Source organism: Armigeres subalbatus, chromosome 2 (genome assembly GCF_024139115.2).
Source record: "Armigeres subalbatus isolate Guangzhou_Male chromosome 2, GZ_Asu_2, whole genome shotgun sequence".
NCBI classification, from domain to species: Eukaryota; Metazoa; Arthropoda; class Insecta; order Diptera; family Culicidae; genus Armigeres; species Armigeres subalbatus.
This window is the reverse complement of record NC_085140.1, coordinates 49,494,906-49,516,730: the sequence shown is the minus strand read 5'-3', so window position 1 is coordinate 49,516,730 and position 21,825 is coordinate 49,494,906. Positions and strand designations below refer to the sequence as shown.

Sequence of the window (21,825 nt, the reverse complement as noted above, 5' to 3'; positions counted from 1 at the left end):
GGAAACGAATTGAATTGGTTGCAGTAGAATTGAGTTGAACGCTAATCTCAATTAACGGCTTACGATTAAAGCAATAAATCCAAAACAGTGTCATTTTTTTTGTATTTCAAAAATTAAGGTTCAAGACTGAGATTAAATGATATGTCATCTCGATTTGTGTTTCACATTGGTTCAATAACAGCTGATTAGTAATTTACTGATAATCGGATGCAGATACTGACTGTCTGAGAATGCTTCAAGAGAAAATTATAGTTTCATAGTTTCACAGTTTGTTTAGTTTTCGGCTTGAGCTTAAGTGTGATACCTCAGATGCCTCCCTACGAACACAATAACGGTTTAATTTTTGAAGATTCTATTTAAACTTGATTTCATTGAAGAATCTTCAATTCAATTCGTATCAACATTATTTTTTTTTTTTTTTTTAACTGAACAAAACAGTGCTATAATACTTATTGTTTATGTCTTCTTTATGCGCGGTAATTTAGTATCCCATATGAGTTCTCAACACAAAACTCAATAGGATCAATTTCTATAATTTTTCAGAGCTTCTTTGCACAATTTGATTTTTTAAATGTTTTAGAATGGGAATCAATAAAAGAGATTCATCGTAAACGTCAAAGCTCGTTTACATTGAATCACTTTTATAGCGCTTCTAAGGAAACATATTTAATAAATGTGCATCAAGTATAAAGTACCTAAGCTTTAAAATTAAAATTTGTGAAATTCAAAAATAAACATTGCCGCATAGCAACTTCGGTAGGTACTGAAATCGAAGTAGGCAATCAATATGGGCAGCGCCGTAGCGTGGGGTTGGCCGGGTTGGCCCCCGCCAAGGGCGCCAGCCCTCAGGGGGCGCCAGAATCAAGAATCACGGTATGGGAAACAGAACAATTTTATTCGTTACATGGCCAAATAATAACAAACCGACCATAAAATCTAAAGGTCTATGGCGGAAAAATTTCAAGAAATCTAATCTTTCTTCTATCTCAAATAAACAAGTCGAATGATTTGGCCTTAACTTTGACTGCCCTTTCGGTTTCTCTGAGCCTTTTGGAACCGTCTACAAGGGGCCAAGAAAAAGTCTAGAATACTTATACTTGTACTTATTCAAAAAGTTATTTGAAAATTGTAGATCGGATTGTTGCCATTTTCGGGCACAAACTGCCACAGGTGTTGACCAAAATTGTAAAAGACCTTTTGCGCTAATGACTTATATCGGGATGAGGTAAAGGTAAGGATGGTGTAGATTTGAGACAACTCTCATTTCATTCAGAAAAACTTCATTTAGTCCGAAAATATATCATCATGGACGCTTTGACCTGGCGGCATTACGATAAGCAGTGATAATGTGCCTTGATTAAATGACTACTGATTATGGATCGACTGTGCGTTTGAATTATATTTATTGAACGGCTACTTAGTCTTGCAATTATTACAACGAGTTTTTTTTTATTTACCCGACGTTTCAACACGGGGATTGTGTCTTTTTCAAGGGACAAACAACAAAAATATTTTCCCCTTGAAAAAGACACAATCCCCGTGTCGAAACGTCTGGCAAATAAAAAAAACTCATTGTAATAATTGCAAGACTGAGTAGCCGTTCAATAAATATAATTGCATTACTACTTTGGTTATCATTTATCAAAGCTCTCATAGATTAGCAAAATTTATCCGCAATACATACAACATGAGCCAAGGCATGTGCTATCAAAGCATTCATAGCCTCATTTCCTCACTTCTTGGCCCTCCTGCTTCCGATGTCGATTCCGACTACTTCAAAGTTGGATGTTATTGACCCAACATCCATATCCATCCATTTCTTGTTCCTAAATCCGATAGCGATTTCGATCATCGATCGAACCACTTCATCAATCCACTTCAGAGTTGGATTTTCTTGTTCCAACCATTGGACATTAGTATATGATTTGTCATGATTTTCACATCTCTTTTCTCTGCTATGTATTTGCAAGTACGTCAGTTCCTTCCACTAAGAGCAAGAAACAGCCCTTAGAACACTATGAGCTGTAAGTAAATAACTTTCAGCAATTTTAATGATCTTTCAGCCTGGATGTTCCAACAGATTTCATACGAGGATCCAGAATTGTCCACGACTCTACCAAGCTCTTACCATATTTTGCAAATTAGTGTAAAAGGTCACAAAATTTAAAAACTTTCCAGGGTTATACCGCCTAATAAAGCCTGTCCATGTTAAATGTCGGACACCCATCATCCAACGTGATTTTTAAACATTTTTACCAACCACCGAGACGAACTATTTACATGACAGCTCAATCTCTTCGCCCGCTGCTTTCAGCATGTTTTAGCTCTCGTCCAAACTGATGAAATGGCGACAAATGAATTGAACATTATCTGACTTCTTAACGTGGACAGGCTTTATATTGCTTGTTATATGAAGCATCTTCAATCCACTAAACTTTTTAATCTTATTGTTCTACAAGATGAGTCAACATAGTGAAGAAAATTTCGTCAATAAAAATTTATAAAACTTTAAGGTGAGATTCAAAATGTTATTGGATTGTGAAACATTGCACATTTTTCCTTAATACGAGAGGGGCGCCCAAAAAAGATTTCGCCAAGGGCGCCGGGAGTCCACGCTACGGCTCTGAATATGGGCAACAATATGTTTGAATCGAACATTATTTCGCTATGTGATAGTTTTTGAATTTGAAATCGCAGCAGGCAAAGACTTTTCAATGAATGCTTGAACTAGAGGTGTGCGCCCACAGTTTTGGCATGCCGCCGCCGACAACATTTTTGTATCGGCGCGCCGCCGTTTAAAATTTGTCACGCCGCTGATCTATTTTTTCCACGCCGATTCAAATTTGAAGAAGCCCGCTGAATTTTCCGTGGAAATTTCGAAAATTCAGTCAAATTTTCGTAGACCAGGGCCGGATTTATGGGAGGGAGGTGGGGGGGTAGCATGGCCCCGGGCCCCCTTCCGGCTACATCCGGCCCTGCCGTAGACTATCCCGAATGATGCCCACATCATCACGTTGGAACTCCAGTGATTTTTTCGTGAAAATACCAACGATTTCCTTGATAATTACCGTTGAAATTCTGACTGAAAAACTGTGAGAGGGAATTCCGAAGAATTTCTCGCTGAAATATAATTTTTGAACCTAGGAGGGTTGTTTTTCAGAAAGTAATTTTGCCGAAATCCACAAGGCCGAAAGTTGTTAGGCCGAACATGTAGTTTGACCGAGCACATCATTTCCCATCTAGTCTAAAGTTATTTGGTCGAAAATGTCATTTGGTAGACCACCCTTCCGCACATTTTCCGAGGAAATTTGAAAATTTCACTTATAAAGTATGAATTTTAGTGGAACAAGATGTCTACTCATCTGTAAAAATAAAATTTCCTGATTTTTCAGTTTTTTTTTCAGGTAGGGGAAGGTGGGGATACTTGATCCCCGGGGTAACTTGATCACCCCCTGTTTTATCGAGCACCAAAGTAGTTTTGTTCTAGCGTATTTTTTAGTATAGGCAAATAGGCAAATGACCTTTATGTGTTGAATTATTTTTTGGATTGGCATCCTTATTTATTCTGCAGGGCGGTTTGTTTGTTTTGACCTTCCTAAAGATTTTTTTATTGGCCACGCAAAAATTGAACAACTTTTTATAGCAATGACCAAATGGTTTTCTTTTTTTTACAGCACAAAGCCATAAATATCCCAAGTAACCACCAAGCATTAATTGTTGCATGTAATCAATCATAGATCAGCATATTAAATGCTAATTACATTAGATCAGTTTTAACGATGTAAAGATGCATTTATTCATTAACTGTCAAGCAACGATATACTAGTTCAGCATCACAAATGCAGCGATGCATTACTTATGTTTTATTTCAACATGTCAAGGTAATGAAGCATTATTTCGGTCGTAAAAGGGCCTTTTTCCACTTTAAGTCAACTTTAATGGCTGTATTATTTGCAAGCATATATAGCTCTTTGGTTAATTGGGATGTTTAATGATCTGTACTGATGAAAATGTCAACATTCCATCAAAGTTTTAGGATATTTGGATTTGAAGATATTGCTTCAATATGGGGACACTTGATTCCCCCATTAGTCACCCATACAAAAATTTGGCGACAAAATTCAAAAAAATATAAATCTGTTCTCAGGCTTCTATTTTTTTGTAGATTTTCATTCGGAAATCCATTGAAAAATCCTTTACAATTTCCTTTAGTTTTTTTTTGAAAGTCCCTCCATGTTCTTCCGCGGGAATTCTTTAAAGAATCCTTTCGGAAATTCCTCCTGAATTAGCTTTTGAAATTCCTCCAGGAATTCATTCGGGGACTCATCTTGGAAATTCCCCCAGGAATAATTTTGAAAATTACGCTAATAATTCCTAGGACACGTCTTGAGTGATTCCTTTGGAAAATCATCCAAAAATTCCTTTGAAAATTGATCCAGAAGTTTCTACGAAAGTTCTTCCAGAAACTGTTTGGAAATTCTTAATTATTTTGTAGTTTTTAATACATTCCTGAAGAATTTCCGAGGGAATTCTCAAAAGTTTTTAAAAGTAAAACCTTATTGATTTCCCAAATTAATTCTTAGCTTTCTTCAGGTATTGCTTCGTGAAATATCCAGGAATTCTTTTGGATACACGTTTTATTTTTTTATCATAGATCGGATCAACGATCCATACCTATTCAATTATTACGCATTGCAAGAAAAAAATGGAATCCAGGAAAATTCAAAGCGCCTGCAATTAATATTCCGCGGCCAAATGATCAAAGGCAGCTATTCCTGTACACTCAGCGAACTGGACTATCGAAATTCATAACTGGCGCCTTATGAATATTCGACTGATTATTCCACCAACAGTGCTTCTTATACGCAGTTACCTCTTCGAATACCCAAGCGAGGATGGGCGTGTGGTCTACATTCTGGCCTCCCGACCCCGACGTCCATGGTTCGAACCCAGTCTGCCGCACTTCACTTTTTTAAAATGAAAATCATCATTCATAAGGCAACATATTGATTCCTTGTGGCAAATTTCCATAAGGCGTTTTATTGAAAATCGTACGTCCATTTTCCTCAGTGTAGAAAATGCTGGAAAAGATGCTCCCGTTGTTGGCTTGAAAATGTTCCGAAAAAATGAAAAAAAAAAAATCTTCGAGAACGTTATAAAAAAATCACCACGCCGACTCACGCCGCCGCCGGTTAAAATGACTTTCGGCGTGACACCGAAAACGCCGTCGCCACCGACCAAAATTCTGACAAACGTCGCCACCGCCGATTTACGGACCGGCGCACACCTCTATCTTGATCACGTGTTGAGATTGAGAAAAACCAAATCTTTAGTAGGTATTAGAGCAAGATTATCGCGCGCGAGTATTAGCCGTTTGGCAGCTCAGTATCATTACTTGACAATTTACCGGTCGCTACTAAACGCGCTGCTATAATAGTAGCGCGACTGACAGCTGACCAAATTTGGTAGCGCGGTAAGAGCGCTGCTATTTGATAAACTGTCAACTGTCAAACGTCACCGGTACGGAACGAGGATGCCAGACATACAGACTCATACAGATTACAGACATTATACAGACTTTTGATTGAAGTTACAGACTTTTACAGACATTCAGTTTTTAAAAACTTTGGACTGCCAAACAGAATCCTGTTGGGCTTTCCAATTAAACCATTTTGGGTTTTCAAACGAAATCGTTGTGGGGATTTCGTACGGAATTCTATGAGGGTTCCAAACGGCATCATTTTGGAATTCCGAGCGGAGCCTTTCAAGCTTCTGAACGGGATCCCTTTTGGGTTCCAAACAGAATTCTTTTAGAATTTCAAACGGAAAGATTCTTCGATTCCTTTAGGAAACCTAAAAAGATTCCATTTAGAAGTCCAAATTGATCCATTCTGAAGCCCAAAATGATCCAGTTCTTTCTCTGGGTTTCCGAACGAAATTATTTGGGATTTTGAACAAAATTCTTCAGGAGCCATCTGGGTTTCTGATTGGATTTTTTTTCTGGTTCTGTACAAGGGATATCCTTTTGGGATTCCAAAGCCGATAAAGATTCCGTTCGGAAGCCAAAAGAATTCTGTTCAAAAGCACAAGAAGAGTTCCGTTCGGAAGCCCAAACAAGTTTGAAAGACCAAAGCTTCTCTGTTTGTGAACCCAGAAGATGTCAATTCCGTTCTTTGGGTTTCCAAACGGATTTATTCTCTCTGTGCCTCTCTTTCGAACCGAACACTTTTGGACTTCCCAATGGATTTTCAGTGTGGTAGATGTAGTACACTGAAAACAATCTTATAGTAAAATTAAAAGCGGAAACATTCTCAATTTTACCATAACAGAACATAGTAATATTAACTATAGAGATTCTTATTATAACTAGAATTGTTTTGGTTCTACTATAAAATGTCACAAATAGAATAGTATTTTCGACAGTTCTCGGCAGTCAGCATTAACGATTACTCTTTGAAGGCATCCATCTGTTTTATTTTCCGGAAAGGATTTTTTATTCGCTTTTCCAACTCGTTAGCATACCCACAGAAAATGGAAGTTATTTTTATAAGAGAAATCCGCTATAGCTGAATTGGAAGGTGAGTTAGTTGTGTTCTTTCCAATAAGATAAGCATCTGACTTAACACCATTTTAGGGAGTTTAAATTTGCCTTCAGCGAGCAGTCGAAAGCCATCACTTGCAGGAAGATTTTTCTTCTTACATCTCAACCTGGATCTCGAGTTGCATCAAACCATTTGCATAGATACAAATATTGCTGGCCTAGCAGCTGGCTTGCTCACAATATCCCTAACTTCTGGTTTCACTGAGAGGACAAGAAGGATGAATCGGAATCGGATCCACTTAAATAGAAATGCAATTCCGCGACGACCTTTTTCAAAAAATATCCGCCAGACGAGTGATTCATGCAAAAGTTAAACTATGGAAAAGCCTCGCCCCCTCATCTTCAACTCGATTTATGCTAATTTTATAATGAAATATATAAAATGCTAATTTACTCTAAATGGAAACAAAAATGTGTGTTGTTACTATTACTACGGCCACGCAATACGCATAGTAAAATTTACTGCAATATTTACGTCTGCACATGGTATATTTAACAAGAAGGTATAGTCAAACCGACATGAAATGTCAAAAAAGACAGCATAGTAAAATTACCTGTATTCATGGTAGATTCAAGCGTTATGTGTAGTCTGCACAAATCAAGTGGTAAAATGTTTTTAATTTTACCCTCGATTTGGTCAATATTACTATGCCGCTTCTTTCAGTGTAGGCAATGAATTTTAGATCATATGTGTTGATTGATTTCAGTTTGAGTTCTGGATCATTTCGATTGTCGAACTAGTTTTGAACCAGTATCATGATGATGATGGCGATGCTGATGTAGACAGATGTACACGCTATTCTGGAGCTACCCATTTTTGGGTGAAAAATCACTCAGTCTTGTAGAAAGGGCAGCTACCAAAAAATGGGTAAATTCCCCCTTACCCATTTTTGGGTAAGCAATATTCTCGCCCAAAATGAGTCAAATCTACCCAGATTGATTAAAGTTTCAGATATGGGTTGTTTTTACCCATTTTAACAGATTTTGGGGAACCACTAATAAATAACTTACAGTAAATGAAGGCGAATGATTGGGGCAATTTGGATCACCGGTAGTAAAATATACTGTTACATTTGTTTATTTGATTTATATATATTTTTATTCTTTCGTATTTTACTAACAGTTTAGTATCCTAAATGACGCAGATCCAGTTCGATTACATGACTTACGTTTAGATGCTATTTTTTCTACATCACGTTCAAAATAATATTTAATCAAATCGAATTAGCGCATTCATTGATGATACAGATCGTTTCACAACGTGTCAATCTATTGACGCAAATGGTAGTAATAAACAAGCAATGGTAAATAGTGTAATAAACAAGCAATGGTGTTACATTTTCTCGGCTGCAATGGCCTCCTTTAAGTTGGCACTTCGTTAACGCACTTCCGGGAGCTATTCTGAAGAGTTATATAACAGAACAGAGAAAACGTCTTGATACTTTTGCAGATTGTTGGGCACTTTTCGTTCTTCCGTTTGCTGCAGCGAACATCGTGATCCGATTTCAAATGTTTTTTTATAAAGTTGTTCGTCACCAACGACAAACATTTGGCAGCCAGGAAGGCGGCACTTAATGCCTGAATAATGGAAATTCGATACGATTTCTTCAAAACTGGTATGAAAAATATATACTTACCAACGAGTCGCTGATAACTTTCGCTATCCAAACAATTTCGTAGCTGTTCCATTTCCGCTGTATGTACTTTTAAGCTTATACGCCCAAAAACCTTCACGTGCAAAATCAGAACACACGCGCCATTTTGAACTTGCGAAAATTTTCAAATTACCGTTTAGTCAAGTCTGGGTAGATTTTACTCGTCGAAGAAAAATTGATTTACCCAGATTTTGACAACTCCACAGAGGTCGTAAAAATGAGAGAATTCTACCCAGTCACTGGGTAATCTCAGAATAGCGTGTAGACAAGTAACGAAGGAAATGGAACAACGTATGGTTGCGAATGTGTGTGTGTGGCGATTTTAGGATGCAAGCACTGCGCAGACTATGCATCATTCAAAACAATAACGGCAACGTCAGACAGAAAGAGAAGGATAATGAAGGGTGCACAGCGGAATGAATGAAATAAGCGATGTGCTACGAACCAGCAAGTGGGAGTGTTGGTTTTCGTTGAACTTGCATGAAGTTCGGATTCTATGATTGCGAAAAAAAGTAGTCATTCTGTTGGCGAACCTTGAGCGGATTGCACGCACGGTGTTGGCGTTCTTGGTTTTCGGTTACGACATTCAGTTATGTTCTATTTATGCTAATGTAACAACATATATATTGATAAGAACATTATTCAGAGCTTTGTAGTGGAATATCTTCACTTGGCATAAGAGGAGATAGTATTAGTGGTATTATCCCTTTTAATTCCATCACTTGATCGTAACTTTACAGTAAATACCAAAAAACGTATTTCGACCTCAACAGTAACCTTACTTGTCTTCAGTATCTTGTTCATGACTCGACTAAGTCTTACACAGACTTTTTGATTATTGAAACCTCGATATTCTACGTCGTCAAAAGTGCATGATTTTTAAACATTTTTCTAATTCCTGTACCTTTTAAACTCCGTACAGACAAATACAGACATTTTGCAGATATTGATACAGATATTTAAAAATTGTATCTGGCATCCCTGAGTACGGAATACAGGAACCAAATTGAGAGCCGAAAATAGTGACCGATACGGAAACGAGTGACGAAACTAAAATGATATTGATTAAAATGAATAAAATGCTCGCGACCGATAATAATGCTCTCAGGCTACCAGGTCAAGTGAAAGGTCACGAAGTGGAACAAAAATTAAGTTCAGTGTCTTTTTTTTCTTTCGGCTGAAATTAATGTCGAATTCGTTTTTAAAAAGTTCCAACCTAGGTTGGAACTAGGGATCCTATATTAAGAGATGTGCGAATACTTTTCCAGACGATTTAGCAACGCTGTTACTTTCGTAAACAAACGCTGCCAGCACTTGCCGCAGTGAAAAATGTTTAGGCTTGCACATGACTTTACATTCGAAGACACTTTTTGATTATTTTGTCTATCCTCTAGCAGTGCATTTTCGCTAAAATTAAAGAGCAATACGAATGAACACGATATAAGACATCAACTAGATTACTTTTACTTACGAAAGCAAAACAAATTGTTCATTCGATAAAACTTTTCATAAAATCTATTTCACCAAAATCGCAATACCTTTCGATCTGCAACAATAACGATGTCCATTTGGCTCAGATTTTGACAGTTCTCAATGCTCGATTGGCTCAAGATGGCCGCTTTCGCATATCTCTGAATGTAGGATCCCTAGTTGGAACCAGTTCCAACCTAAGTGCTGTCAAAGTGTTTTTTTATTCGCTCAGGTTGGAACTAGGTTCGCACTAGTTCCAACCCCAAAGCTGTCGGGTTCGCACTGTGTTGTTTCACGGTTTCGCACCGGGTTCACCAATACAACTGTACTACAACTGTCAAAACCACGTGGGTGGGTGGGACTGGGCGGAATAAACAAGCAGAAGGGAGAAACGAAACTATCTGTTTATTAAAATAAAATACGCGTTGAAAATATTTTTTCGTTGAATTTTGTGATATTTGTTATTGTAGTTTAAAATGAAATTAATCCGGTAATGTTGTCCAGATTCAGTTTTAAAAATAATTGTTAGGAAAGTTATGTATTCATAAGTTCATTCAGTTTTCCTAACAGATGATGTCCTAAATTAGGTCGGTGGATGGAATTATGTAGTTTGGGAATTCCCCTTGAAACCCGTTCACAAAATCCGCTAAAAATTGTCAGAAAAATATATTTGAGGAATACCAAATAGAATTATTTCTTATGCAGGATTTCTCTTTCGTGCGTTTCAAAATTTTCTTCGGGAATTCTGCCAGAAATTACTTCAGAAATTCTTTCAATAATTCTTTCTTGAATTTTTGGCGATATCTTTCAAGAACACCTCCATATTTTTCCAAGGGATCCTTTCGAGATCAATTCCTTTTAAAATTCCTCTAGGAATATCTTTGAATATTGTTCCAGGATTTTCTCTGGAAGTTGCTCCAGGAACTAATTTGGAAATTCCTTCAGGAAATCCTTCTAGAATACAGGAATTTACTCGAAGTATCCTTCAGGAATTGCTCCGCAAGTTTCGTACATAAATTCCCCCGGAAGTACCTTGAGCCATTCCTCCGGGAGATTCTTGAAAATTGAAAATGCACGGGCCCAAAATCCGGCGGAAAATCAGGAGAGGTAGCGAGGAAAAAAAATTAGCGAATCCTGGAGAATTTTTATTACATGCTTCTGAGTGTTCTCCGAAAAAAAAACTTTTGCAGAAATAGATGAATTTACGGAAATACGGAAAATACGGAATTCTTGGTATAAAAATGTGCACAGGATTATTGAAAATAATTAAATAGGGGAACTGTTCCGATCTCCAACTCACTGAACATATATTCATCTCAACGGGAAACAGAGAAATGCAGCACCAACTTCGTCGCCTCTTTTTGTCAACATTTGTGCTCACTGTTGAGAAAAATCCCAAAAATAATAAACAATCCAAATTCCTTTCCATTGCTTTGTTTTTGATGGGATGAATATCGGAGCCATGAGATGAATTCCAGGAGCAGTTTCCCTGTTTATATCCACCCAAAAGTAAATTCCACTATCCGCAAAAATCAGTTAACGCACTTAAACATATTTATTTATCATGATCTGATTAGTCAACGCCAACGCACTGCCAGTGCACTGGATGTCCTGGATCATATGTTTCGAATCAAAACAAACACGATGCTACGCACACCAACATATCCAATGACAGATGGAACTGAAAATGTTTTTTTATTCAGGGTTCGGGTTGGCACTGACCCAGGTTTAAAAACGAATTCGACATAAGTTTCTCAGGTTATGAGTTCTTCAGTAAAGGATGGTACTGGTATCCCTCAGTTGAACGGAACAAATTTCGAAACTGGTGTCTTTGAGTTTATTTGTTGTTGGAAGTCACCGAACGAGCAGATGCACTCACACATAAGACGCTCCTGCAGAGCATGGTACAACAATTTCATGAAGATGGACCGGAATGCCAAGTTATTGTAGGTTGGATTCATTGGCGATGAGTGCCTTGGAATCGTACGGGATAAAATGACGTCAAAAGAAATGTGGAAAACATTCATGGAGGACGCGTTTGTGAAAAAGCCCATGGCGAGTTAGACTCTCTTGTGCGAACAGCTGGCCTGTAGCGTTCGACGAGCTGGACAGCTCAAGTCTGCGGTTCCAAAACGATTTGGTTTTTCAGCTGTTCCTAAAGCTGCCAGACAGATACGATCTACTTGTGAGTTTGTGACTGTTCTGAAGAATATCGATGAGGATAACTGCTCACGTGCTGATCAAGCGGACTACTCGATGGAAGAAAAATCGGCAGCCTTTGTTAGCGGTCGTGGCAAGAAGCAGGAAAAGTTCAATGGAAAATATCACCGTTGTGGAAACACTGGTCACCTGAAAATGATTGTTCAGAATTTTCAAAGCGAATTTTTTGAAATTCCAAGAATAATTCTTCCTAATTTCGTTGATCAAATTCTTCCGATTTCCAACGGATTTTTTTTTTAATTTTTTCGGCAAATTCTTCCGAATGTGCATGGAAAGTTGTCCCAATTTTCTTCGGAAATATCTCCCGAGTTTAAATGATACATTGTTTTGGTTTAAGGGGCCGTACACTAATTACGTAAGCAATTTTTCTCGGTTTTTCGGTTTTTGGCGCTTGGTGCGATTTGGCAGCACCCCGGCCATATATACTTCCAAATTTATTTATAGAACAATGCAAAGAGGAGATAGCTTGATTGCTTTTTGTCCATCTCCTTAAAGGTTAGCAAGAACAAACTGCTTATTTTCTCATAAACTATGAATCACTTCATAAATACCTTTCGTATTTATGTTACGAATTTTAAAAATCTGTTTCAAACAGGGGAATTATTTAGTCTCCCAAGTGATCAAGTATATCGATCTTCCCTTGACGACATCAATAAAGTAAGTAGATATGGCACTTAAATCCAAACTAGACATAAAATACAGGTTTAAAAACTTATCTCCAAATAGCAACAACTAACAGCATGAGTAGGTCCGCTTCCAGATATCTCTAAGCTCCCTCCGAATATCCTCCGTGAACAGTGCATGTCCGCTGCCCACCCGATTGCATCCTTCGAATATTCTACCTAAAGCTTGCGAATGTTTTTGTACAGGGGACCTGGAAAATAGAACGCCAGTGCATGCTGTAAAAATCAGCACCGTAGCTTCGAACGAATTTATGTAAATTCGCATCCCTAACAGAAACGTATCCGTAGTGTCAACTCTACCTATGACGAGTTTAGGTCTAACCGCATCCTGTAGATATGATTAAAACCAGTTCAAAGTAGCGCACAATAACCCAAAAAGCTCAACAATGGAATGGAGTTGCCACCAACAGGAGCGGGATCAAAAATGTTCTCCTAACCTTCCTCGGACTAGTGTGTAGTGATGGCATTGACTGCGGTGCACTTACATTACTTCTGGGCGCAGTGCCTATGGGTGCGTTGGACTTCTCCGCTATGGCTACTGTCGGCAGAGCTTGAACGACTCATGATCGCTCATCAACATCTACTTTCCGTTACGCTTCTTTCCACAGATGATCAGGGAACTTTGTCTCTCGCAAGTCCACGAGTACCGCGAGGGTAGACAAGGCTCCACCAAGTCGTCGACGCAGTCGTCCTCGACTGCGGTATCATCGTTCTCCACGACGTCGTCATCGTGGGTTGGAAAGTTCTGAGAGAGGAGCACTTTTTGAATCCGTCTTCTGTTGCGTTTTGACGTGATAAGTATTGTAACCGAATCCGCTCGCGTTTGTATGTGTGTGTGTGCGCGCGCGTGCTGAAACCTATGAACACGACTGATTACGAAATTGAAATGATTTAAATTGAACGCAGTAAATATCGATTTTCCACTTTCGATTGGTTATCTAGGCGGCACTACAGGATGCACTGGCGTTTAGGGCGGGCACCGCTTGGTGGCTTTCCGATCAGGAAGAGGAGTTTTTAAGGGTGCTGTCCACCGCACCGACACTCTTTGACGGCGTCTTTTAGTCGATTTGCGAACGAACCACACGCACATTACTCGTTAGCTTAAGTGCCATATCTCCTTAAACTATTGACGATTGTTTAGAGTAGACGATACAGTGTAGCCCTCCTTATATATTACTCTAGATGTAAGACTCACATTTAATAAACATTCAAATGGAATACTCATTCGCTTATGAATAAAATAATACATAATCCAAGAACCAATCACGCGTTTCACGTTTGCACCTTACCCTGGAGTTTGTTGTTGTTTGAGCCACCCCTCGTTCCTCCATTTGGTAACGTCTCAGCCTTTGATTTATAGAAATAGATTTTAATTTCACATTTGAAACGATAGTTTGAAATCAAAATGTAGAAGCGCACAACGCAATGTAACCGTTTTATAGTCTGATTAAGGTCGTCGAAAACTCGTAGGTAAATTATTAATTAATTGTTTTTTGTCTGTTCTGTGCTGTGTTATATGTACTGAAAAGTATTTCAAACGAAGAGGGTTGATCGAAATATGATTATGAAGCGATGGTTGGAATTCCCATAAAGTGCTATTTTGACCTTTTAGCGTTATTTTCTTATTATACTTTTAAAAATACACAAGAACAGTAGTTTTGTAGATTAATCTAGGTTTTAATTAATTGAACTACACTCCATCGAAATAGCATCGAACATGTTTTCCCTTTCTCGTACAACAAAGTTGTAAAGAAAGGTTATCTTTTCACTCCAAAAACGAACTTTCGGAGTCATGAAGTCATATACCAATCGACTCAGCTCGACAAACTGAGCACTGTCTGTCCGTGTGTATGTTTAGAGCCATCTTAAACCGATTTTCTCGGCAACAAGTTGCATTCGATAGGGGGCAAAGCCTCATGAATCACTAAATACGAGAAAGGAGTATCACTACTAGGTAGAGTTTTTTGTTTTTTTTTTTTTGGTTTGGCTGCTGCGTAGGGGAAGGAGGGGCAATTGCCCTAGCTAAGCAAAGACTGCTTCAATGTCTTAGCTGTTACGATTTTCATGATTATTTTTACCTCATCCAACAGTTAAACAATATAGCTATCTGATATATATGATGGCATATGCCATCTAAAAATTATAGAAAATCTTAATCTTATTGATAATATTCACATTTCAAAAAAGTGGTGATATTTCGCTGCCGGAAAACTCATGAGACAAAACGCCTTCTTACTGGCAGCTATTAAGGAACAACGCACCACGCGTCTGCGAATCAGCATTCTGGTATTGACAGTGCGTGGAGACGCGTAGTTGGGGCCCTCCTTAGCCGTGCGGTAAGACGCGCGGCTACCAAGCAAGACCATGCTGAGGGTGGCTGGGTTCGATTCCCGGTGCCGGTCTAGGTAATTTTCGGATTGGAAATTGTCTCGACTTCCCTGGGCATAAAAGTATCATCGTGCTAGCTTCATGATATACGAATGCAAAAATGGTAACTTGACTTAGAAACCTCGCAGTTAATAACTGTGGAAGTGCTTAATGAACACTAAGCTGCGAGGCGGCTCTATCCCAGTGTGGGGATGTAATGCCAATAAGAAGAAGAAGAAGAAGAAGAAGGAGACGCGTAGTACATTGTAGGTTAGTTGCCTTGGGGTGTTTTGCCTCGCCGAAATGTTAGATGTTTCATCAAAATATGGAAAATTTCGGTTTTTCCAACCTTCCTATCTGTTATTCAGACACTTTTTTCGCCTAACCTACATAATTTTAGGTCTAGCTTCGTTACGGCCATGGTGAATACGGTAAATATGAGGAAATAACCAAAAGGCGTTTTGCCTCGGGGGGGCTTTTTGGGGCCTCTTCCCCTACTAGCTAACCTCATTTTTGCAGTTTCGTGCGTAATTTCAGGCCGATCGATCGGAGGAACTTTATTTCATTTTAATATTATTTATAGGGACTTGACTTTAATATTATTTATAGGGACTGAAGATAAATAAATCAAACTATAGTCGAAGACCGTTAAATCTTTCGATGTTTGTGCAAAAAGTTTTTGACATGAAATTTCAAAATCACACAAGAACAAGAAATCAACAAAGAAAAAGATTTTTTTAGATATATGACAGATTCACAGATGCTCCCTCTTCAGAGGTAAGCCAGCCTAGGGCTGCAAGCCTCTTTAATAAAGAAATAAATGAAAAAAAAAGATTCACAGATGGCCACTTTACCTTATTTTACCGAAGTTCGTACAATTAAGCACTTCGATATTCCCAATAAATCTGCATTTTATATAGGGGAACGGTTCGGCACTTCATCCTATAACTCCTATTTCCATCCCATCAAAAGCAAGGCAATGAAAAGGAATTTGGTTTGTTTCTTATTTTTGTGATTTTTTTCACCAGTGAGTTAGCGGGTCACGCGGGTTAGCAAAAGAAGCGACAAGATTGGTGTTGTATTTCTTTGTTTTGCGATGAGATGAATATATGTTCAGTGAGATGGAAATCGGGACAGTTCCCCTACTTTGATCGTCGGTCGAATTAAAAATGTCTCATTTTTGGAGTTGCTTCATTCCTACGGAATGAAAGTCGTAAAATGTAAGTTGTTTTAATTAATGATCAATTCATCTTGAATGAAAACTTGTCCACCATAGAGAACCCATATCTGTAGTGACGATCTAAATAAATTAAACATATCTATCTGAATCTAACAAAAATTTGGAGATCTAAAATGATAAATTGGTGGGCGGTGGCACACTTGGAGCTATGACAAAAGGTCGAAGGAAATAAGGTTGAAAAGACAAAAGTTCGAAAGGACAAAAGGTCGAGCGCTCAACGGCGCTCTGATATGCAGAGGAAGCTCCGAGCACTCCTCTTCGGCAGGTTTATTCATCAACGTCAACAAAACCAAATCGTTGGATGTAAACACGGTAATTGAAGAAGGCTTCCGAGCCTCTTGAAAGGAGGCTTCCGAGCCTCTTGAAAGGTGGCTTCCGAGCCTCTTGAAAGGTGGCTTCCGAGCCTCTTGAAAGGTGGCTTCCGAGCCTCTTGAAAGGAGGCTTCCGAGCCTCTTGAAAGGTGGCTTCCGAGCCTCTTGAAAGGTGGCTTCCGAGCCTCTTGAAAGGAGGCTTCCGGGCGTCTTGAAAGGAGGCTTCCGAGCCTCTTGAAAGGAGGCTTCCGAGCCTCTTGAAAGGTGGCTTCCGAGCCTCTTGAAAGGAGGCTTCCGAGCCTCTTGAAAGGAGGCTTCCGAGCCTCTTGAAAGGAGGCTTCCGAGCCTCTTGAAAGGAGGCTTCTGAGCCTCTTGAAAGGAGGCTTCTGAGCCCATTGAAAGGAGGCTCTGAGCCTCTTGAAAGGAGGCTCTGAGCCTCTTGAAAGGAGGCTTCTGAGCCTCTTGAAAGGAGGCTTCTGAGCCTCTTGAAAGGAGGCCTGAGCCTCTTGAAAGGAGGCCTGAGCCTCTTGAAAGGAGGCTTCCTGAGCCTCTTGAAAGGAGGCCTGAGCCTCTTGAAAGGAGGCCTGAGCCTCTTGAAAGGAGGCCTGAGCCTCTTGAAAGGAGGCCCTGAGCCTCTTGAAGGAGGCTTCTGGAGCCTCTTGAAAGGAGGCTTCCTGAGTTTCTTGAAAGGGTGCTCTGAGGCCTCTTGAAAGGAGGCTTGAGGCCTCTTGAAAGGAGGCTTCTGAGCCTCTTGAAAGGAGGCTCTGAGCCTCTTGAAAGGAGGCTTCTGAGGCCTCTTGAAAGGAGGCTCTGAGCCTCTTGAAAGGAGGCTTCTGAGCCTCTTGAAAGGAGGCCTCTTGAAAGGAGGCTTCCTGAGCCTCTTGAAAGGAGGCCTGAGCCTCTTGAAAGGAGGCTCTGAGCCTCTTGAAAGGAGGCTTCCGAGCCTCTTGAAAGGAGGCTTCCGAGCCTCTTGAAAGGAGGCTTCCGAGTTTCTTGAAAGGGTGCTTCCGAGCCTCTTGAAAGGAGGCTTCCGAGCCTCTTGAAAGGAGGCTTCCGAGCCTCTTGAAAGGAGGCTTTCGAGCCTCTTGAAAGGAGGCTTCCGAGCCTCTTGAAAGGAGGCTTCCGAGCCTCTTGAAAGGAGGCTTCCAGCCTCTTGAAAGGAGGCTTCTGAGGCCTCTTGAAAGGAGGCTTGAGCCTCTTGAAAGGAGGCTTCTGAGGCCTCTTGAAAGGAGGCTTCTGAGCCTCTTGAAAGGAGGCTTCTGAGCCTCTTGAAAGGAGGCTTCTGAGCCTCTTGAAGGAGGCTTCTGAGGCCTCTTGAAAGGAGGCCTGAGCCTCTTGAAAGGAGGCCTGAGCCTCTTGAAAGGAGGCTTCTGAGCCTCTTGAAGGTGGCCTGAGCCTCTTGAAAGGTGGCCTGAGCCTCTTGAAAGGTGGCTTCCGAGCCTCTTGAAAGGTGGCTTCCGAGCCTCTTGAAAGGTGGCTTCCGAGCCTCTTGAAAGGTGGCTTCCGAGCCTCTTGAAAGGTGGCTTCCGAGCCTCTTGAAAGGTGGCTTCCGAGCCTCTTGAAAGGTGGCTTCCGAGCCTCTTGAAAGGTGGCTTCCCAACCTCTTGAAAGGAGGTTTCCGAGACTCTTGAAAGGAGGTTTCCGAGCCTCTTGAAAGGAGGCTTCCGAGCCTCTTGAAATGAGGCTTGGAGCCTCTTGATAGGTGGCTTCTGAGCCTCTTGAAAGGTGGCTCTGAGCCTCTTGAAAGGAGGCTTCTGAGCCTCTTGAAAGGAGGCTTGAGCCTCTTGAAAGGAAGCTGAGCCTCTTGAAAGGAGGCTTGAGGCCTCTTGAAAGGGAGGCTTCTGAGCCTCTTGAAAGGAGGCTTGAGCCTCTTGAAAGGAGGCTCTGAGCCTCTTGAAAGGAGGCTTCTGAGCCTCTTGAAAGGAGGCTTCTGAGCCTCTTGAAAGGAGGCTCTGAGCCTCTTGAAAGGAGGCTTCTGAGGCCTCTTGAAAGGAGGCTTCTGAGCCTCTTGAAGGAGGCTTCTGAGCCTCTTGAAAGGAGGCTTCTGAGCTCTTGAAAGGAGGCTTCTGAGCCTCTTGAAAGGAGGCTTCTGAGCCTCTTGAAAGGAGGCTTCTGAGCCTCTTGAAAGGAGGCTCTGAGCCTCTTGAAAGGAGGCTTCTGAGCCTCTTGAAAGGAGGCTTCTGAGGCCTCTTGAAAGGAGGCTTGAGCCTCTTGAAAGGAGGCTTGAGCCTCTTGAAAGGGAGGCTTCTGAGCCTCTTGAAAGGAGGCTTCTGAGCCTCTTGAAAGGAGGCTTTGAGGCCTCTTGAAAGGAGGCTTCTGAGCCTCTTGAAAGGAGGCTTCCTGAGCCTCTTGAAAGGAGGCTTCTGAGCCTCTTGAAAGGGAGGCTTCTGAGCCTCTTGAAAGGAGGCTCTGAGCCTCTTGAAAGGAGGCTTCCTGAGCCTCTTGGAAAGGAGGCCTGAGCCCTCTTGAAAGGAGGCTCTGAGCCTCTTGAAAGGAGGCTTCCTGAGCCTCTTGAAAGGAGGCTCTGAGCCTCTTGAAAGGAGGCTTCCTGAGCCTCTTGAAAGGAGGCTTCCTGAGCCTCTTGAAAGGAGGCTTCTGAGCCTCTTGAAAGGAGGCCTGAGCCTCTTGAAAGGAGGCTTCTGAGCCTCTTGAAAGGAGGCTGGAGCCTCTTGAAAGGAGGCTCTGAGCCTCTTGAAAGGAGGCTCTGAGCCTCTTGAAAGGAGGCTCTGAGCCTCTTGAAAGGAGGCTTCCTGAGCCTCTTGAAAGGAGGCTTCCTGAGCCTCTTGAAAGGAGGCCTGAGCCTCTTGAAAGGAGGCTCTGAGCCTCTTGAAAGGAGGCCTGAGCCTCTTGAAAGGAGGCTGAGCCTCTTGAAAGGAGGCTTCCTGAGCCTCTTGAAAGGAGGCTTCTGAGCCTCTTGAAAGGAGGCTCTGAGCCTCTTGAAAGGAGGCTCTGAGCCTCTTGAAAGGAGGCTTCTGAGCCTCTTGAAAGGAGGCTTGAGCCTCTTGAAAGGAGGCTTGGAGCCTCTTGAAAGGAGGCTTCTGAGCCTCTTGAAAGGAGGCTTCTGAGCCTCTTGAAAGGAGGCTCTGAGCCTCTTGAAAGGAGGCTTCTGAGCCTCTTGAAAGGAGGCTTCTGAGCCTCTTGAAAGGAGGCTTCTGAGCCTCTTGAAAGGAGGCTTCTGAGGCCTCTTGAAAGGAGGCTCTGAGCCTCTTGAAAGGAGGCTTCCTGAGCCTCTTGAAAGGAGGCTTCTGAGCCTCTTGAAAGGAGGCTCTGAGGCCTCTTGAAAGGAGGCTTCTGAGCCTCTTGAAAGGGAGGCTTCCGAGCCTCTTGAAAGGAGGCTTCTGAGCCTCTTGAAAGGAGGCTTCCGAGCCTCTTGAAAGGAGGCTTCCGAGCCTCTTGAAAGAAGGCTTCCGAGCCTCTTGAAAGGAGACTTCCGAGCCTCTTGAGAGGAGACTTCCGAGCCTTTTGAAAGGAGGCTTCCGAGCCTTTTGAAAGGAGGCTTCCGAGCCTTTTGAAAGGAGGCTTCCGAGCCTCTTGAGAGGAGGCCTTCGAGCCTCTTGAAAGGTGGCTTCCGAGCCTCTTGAAAAGATGTTTGTCGAGCCTCTTGAAAGGAGGAGTGATTGATTTTTTTGCATCAGATAGGCTTGGAACGTTTTCTGTACTACTACAGAAAAGAATAGTGATCTTAACACCAGCGCCGTAGCGTGCGATTGGCCAGGTTGGCCCCCGCCAATGCGGCAGGCCTAAGGGGGGAAGGGGCGGTTCCACCGAAATCAAGAATTTCGCTATGGGTAATGATCACAAATTATTCTCAAATTCACTGGTTCAAAGTGTTTCAGATTCAAGCAGATTATTTCTCGTTTAGCTTTTCAAAAGGACCTTAGTAACATTTTTTTCATTAATTAATTTGAGTACTGCAATTAAACGCTTTCATATTCCTCTGTTGATTGCAATATTCAAATTAAATCATGAAAAAAATGTTACGTAGGTCCTTTTGAAAAGTTAAGCGAGATTTCTTCGGTAATCAACGATACCATGAACAACCGTTTGACTAGTATCCGGAGAGCCCTTTTCCGTTGATAGCTGATACAAGTATCAGAACATGGGAATATCCGATGAGCATTTATAATATGATTTCGATCTTTCCTCTTGGCTCTATATAAACTGGTTAAGCTTTAAACGAGGATGAATATTTTGAATGACGTCACTCATTTAACAGCAAACTGAATTCTAGAATCTGCCTCGAGGGATTTTAATAATGATGGCGACAAAGCTGAATTCTATTCGTCCAAGCAATTCAACCAATGCCACCAAACTCCCGCCAGATCCGATGGCCTATCTGGCCATTAATCAACCCACTCCAGACTTGAATTTTTCTTGATACAACCTAGATCCCATCGTTATTCCGGTCATCTACCAATTCACTACAGAGTTGATTTTTTTTTTAAACGTCCTTCAGTTCCTTGAAACCAACGGCCAAGCCGCTCTAGAATTGGATTTTTCTTAATCAATATGGCGATTCTGAAGGTCATCCAATCCACTCCAAAGTAGGGTATTTTGTTCGTCTAGGGCCGATAGAGCTCCGAACACCGACTAGCACACATTTTATTGGCCTGGCTGGATCCACTACCCGAGCAGGTGAAAATTACTCAATAATATTTAATTCTGTTATTCATGAGTTACTCTGTTATGAACTTGCCTTGCATAAAAGGTAAAATACCAAAGAAGTAATACCAGAAATAAATATGTAAAATATTTTAGGCATTACAATGCTATTACAATACCAAACGCATAACCAAGTATTATTCGTTTGGTATTAAAATAACTAAGCATGCTGTGCCTAAAGTATTTTGCACATTATTTTTGGTATTATTTTTTGGCATTTTACCTCTTATGTAAGACAAGTTCATGTCAACTTCTGTTATCGAGGTCGTCGCTCCTGCTCGGGTAGTGCGTGAATTCACAAAAAGTAAGTTTGGATTTTTTTTTCTCGAAAATCCGCGCACTACAGGTTTAAGTTAATTTTATTTGCGTAGGTTTGTTGAAATTCGTGTCATTTAGTCATCCTTACGTTCTACATCTGTATTGGAACTTATGGAGGCTATAGAAGGTTAAGGAATTCATAAAGAAAATTGTACACCATTCAATAAATTGATTTTAAATGTGCTTGTAACGCGCTCTTTGTTTTGAACATCTACAAGAAAGTAAGGGGCGCCCAATAAAATTTCGCCACGGCTCTGCGTTTTTAAATATTTTATTTTATTAGACTTTTGCTAATAAT

At 40.9% G+C, this 21,825-nt stretch overlaps 1 protein-coding gene across 9 annotated transcripts in view; it reads left to right on the top strand.

The window, feature by feature from the left end:
* LOC134218558 (talin-2) overlaps nt 1–21,825 on the top strand; it is a 192,875-nt gene that overhangs the window by 165,427 nt on the left and 5,623 nt on the right. The window contains exon 10 of one of the 9 annotated variants that reach the window (XM_062697705.1): nt 13,572–13,888. The exons of 7 other annotated variants lie outside the window; for them this stretch is intronic. In XM_062697705.1, the coding sequence (XP_062553689.1) occupies nt 13,572–13,600 (29 nt within the window). In that variant the 3' untranslated portion in view covers nt 13,601–13,888. One more of the 9 variants, XM_062697703.1, reaches the window with a different exon arrangement.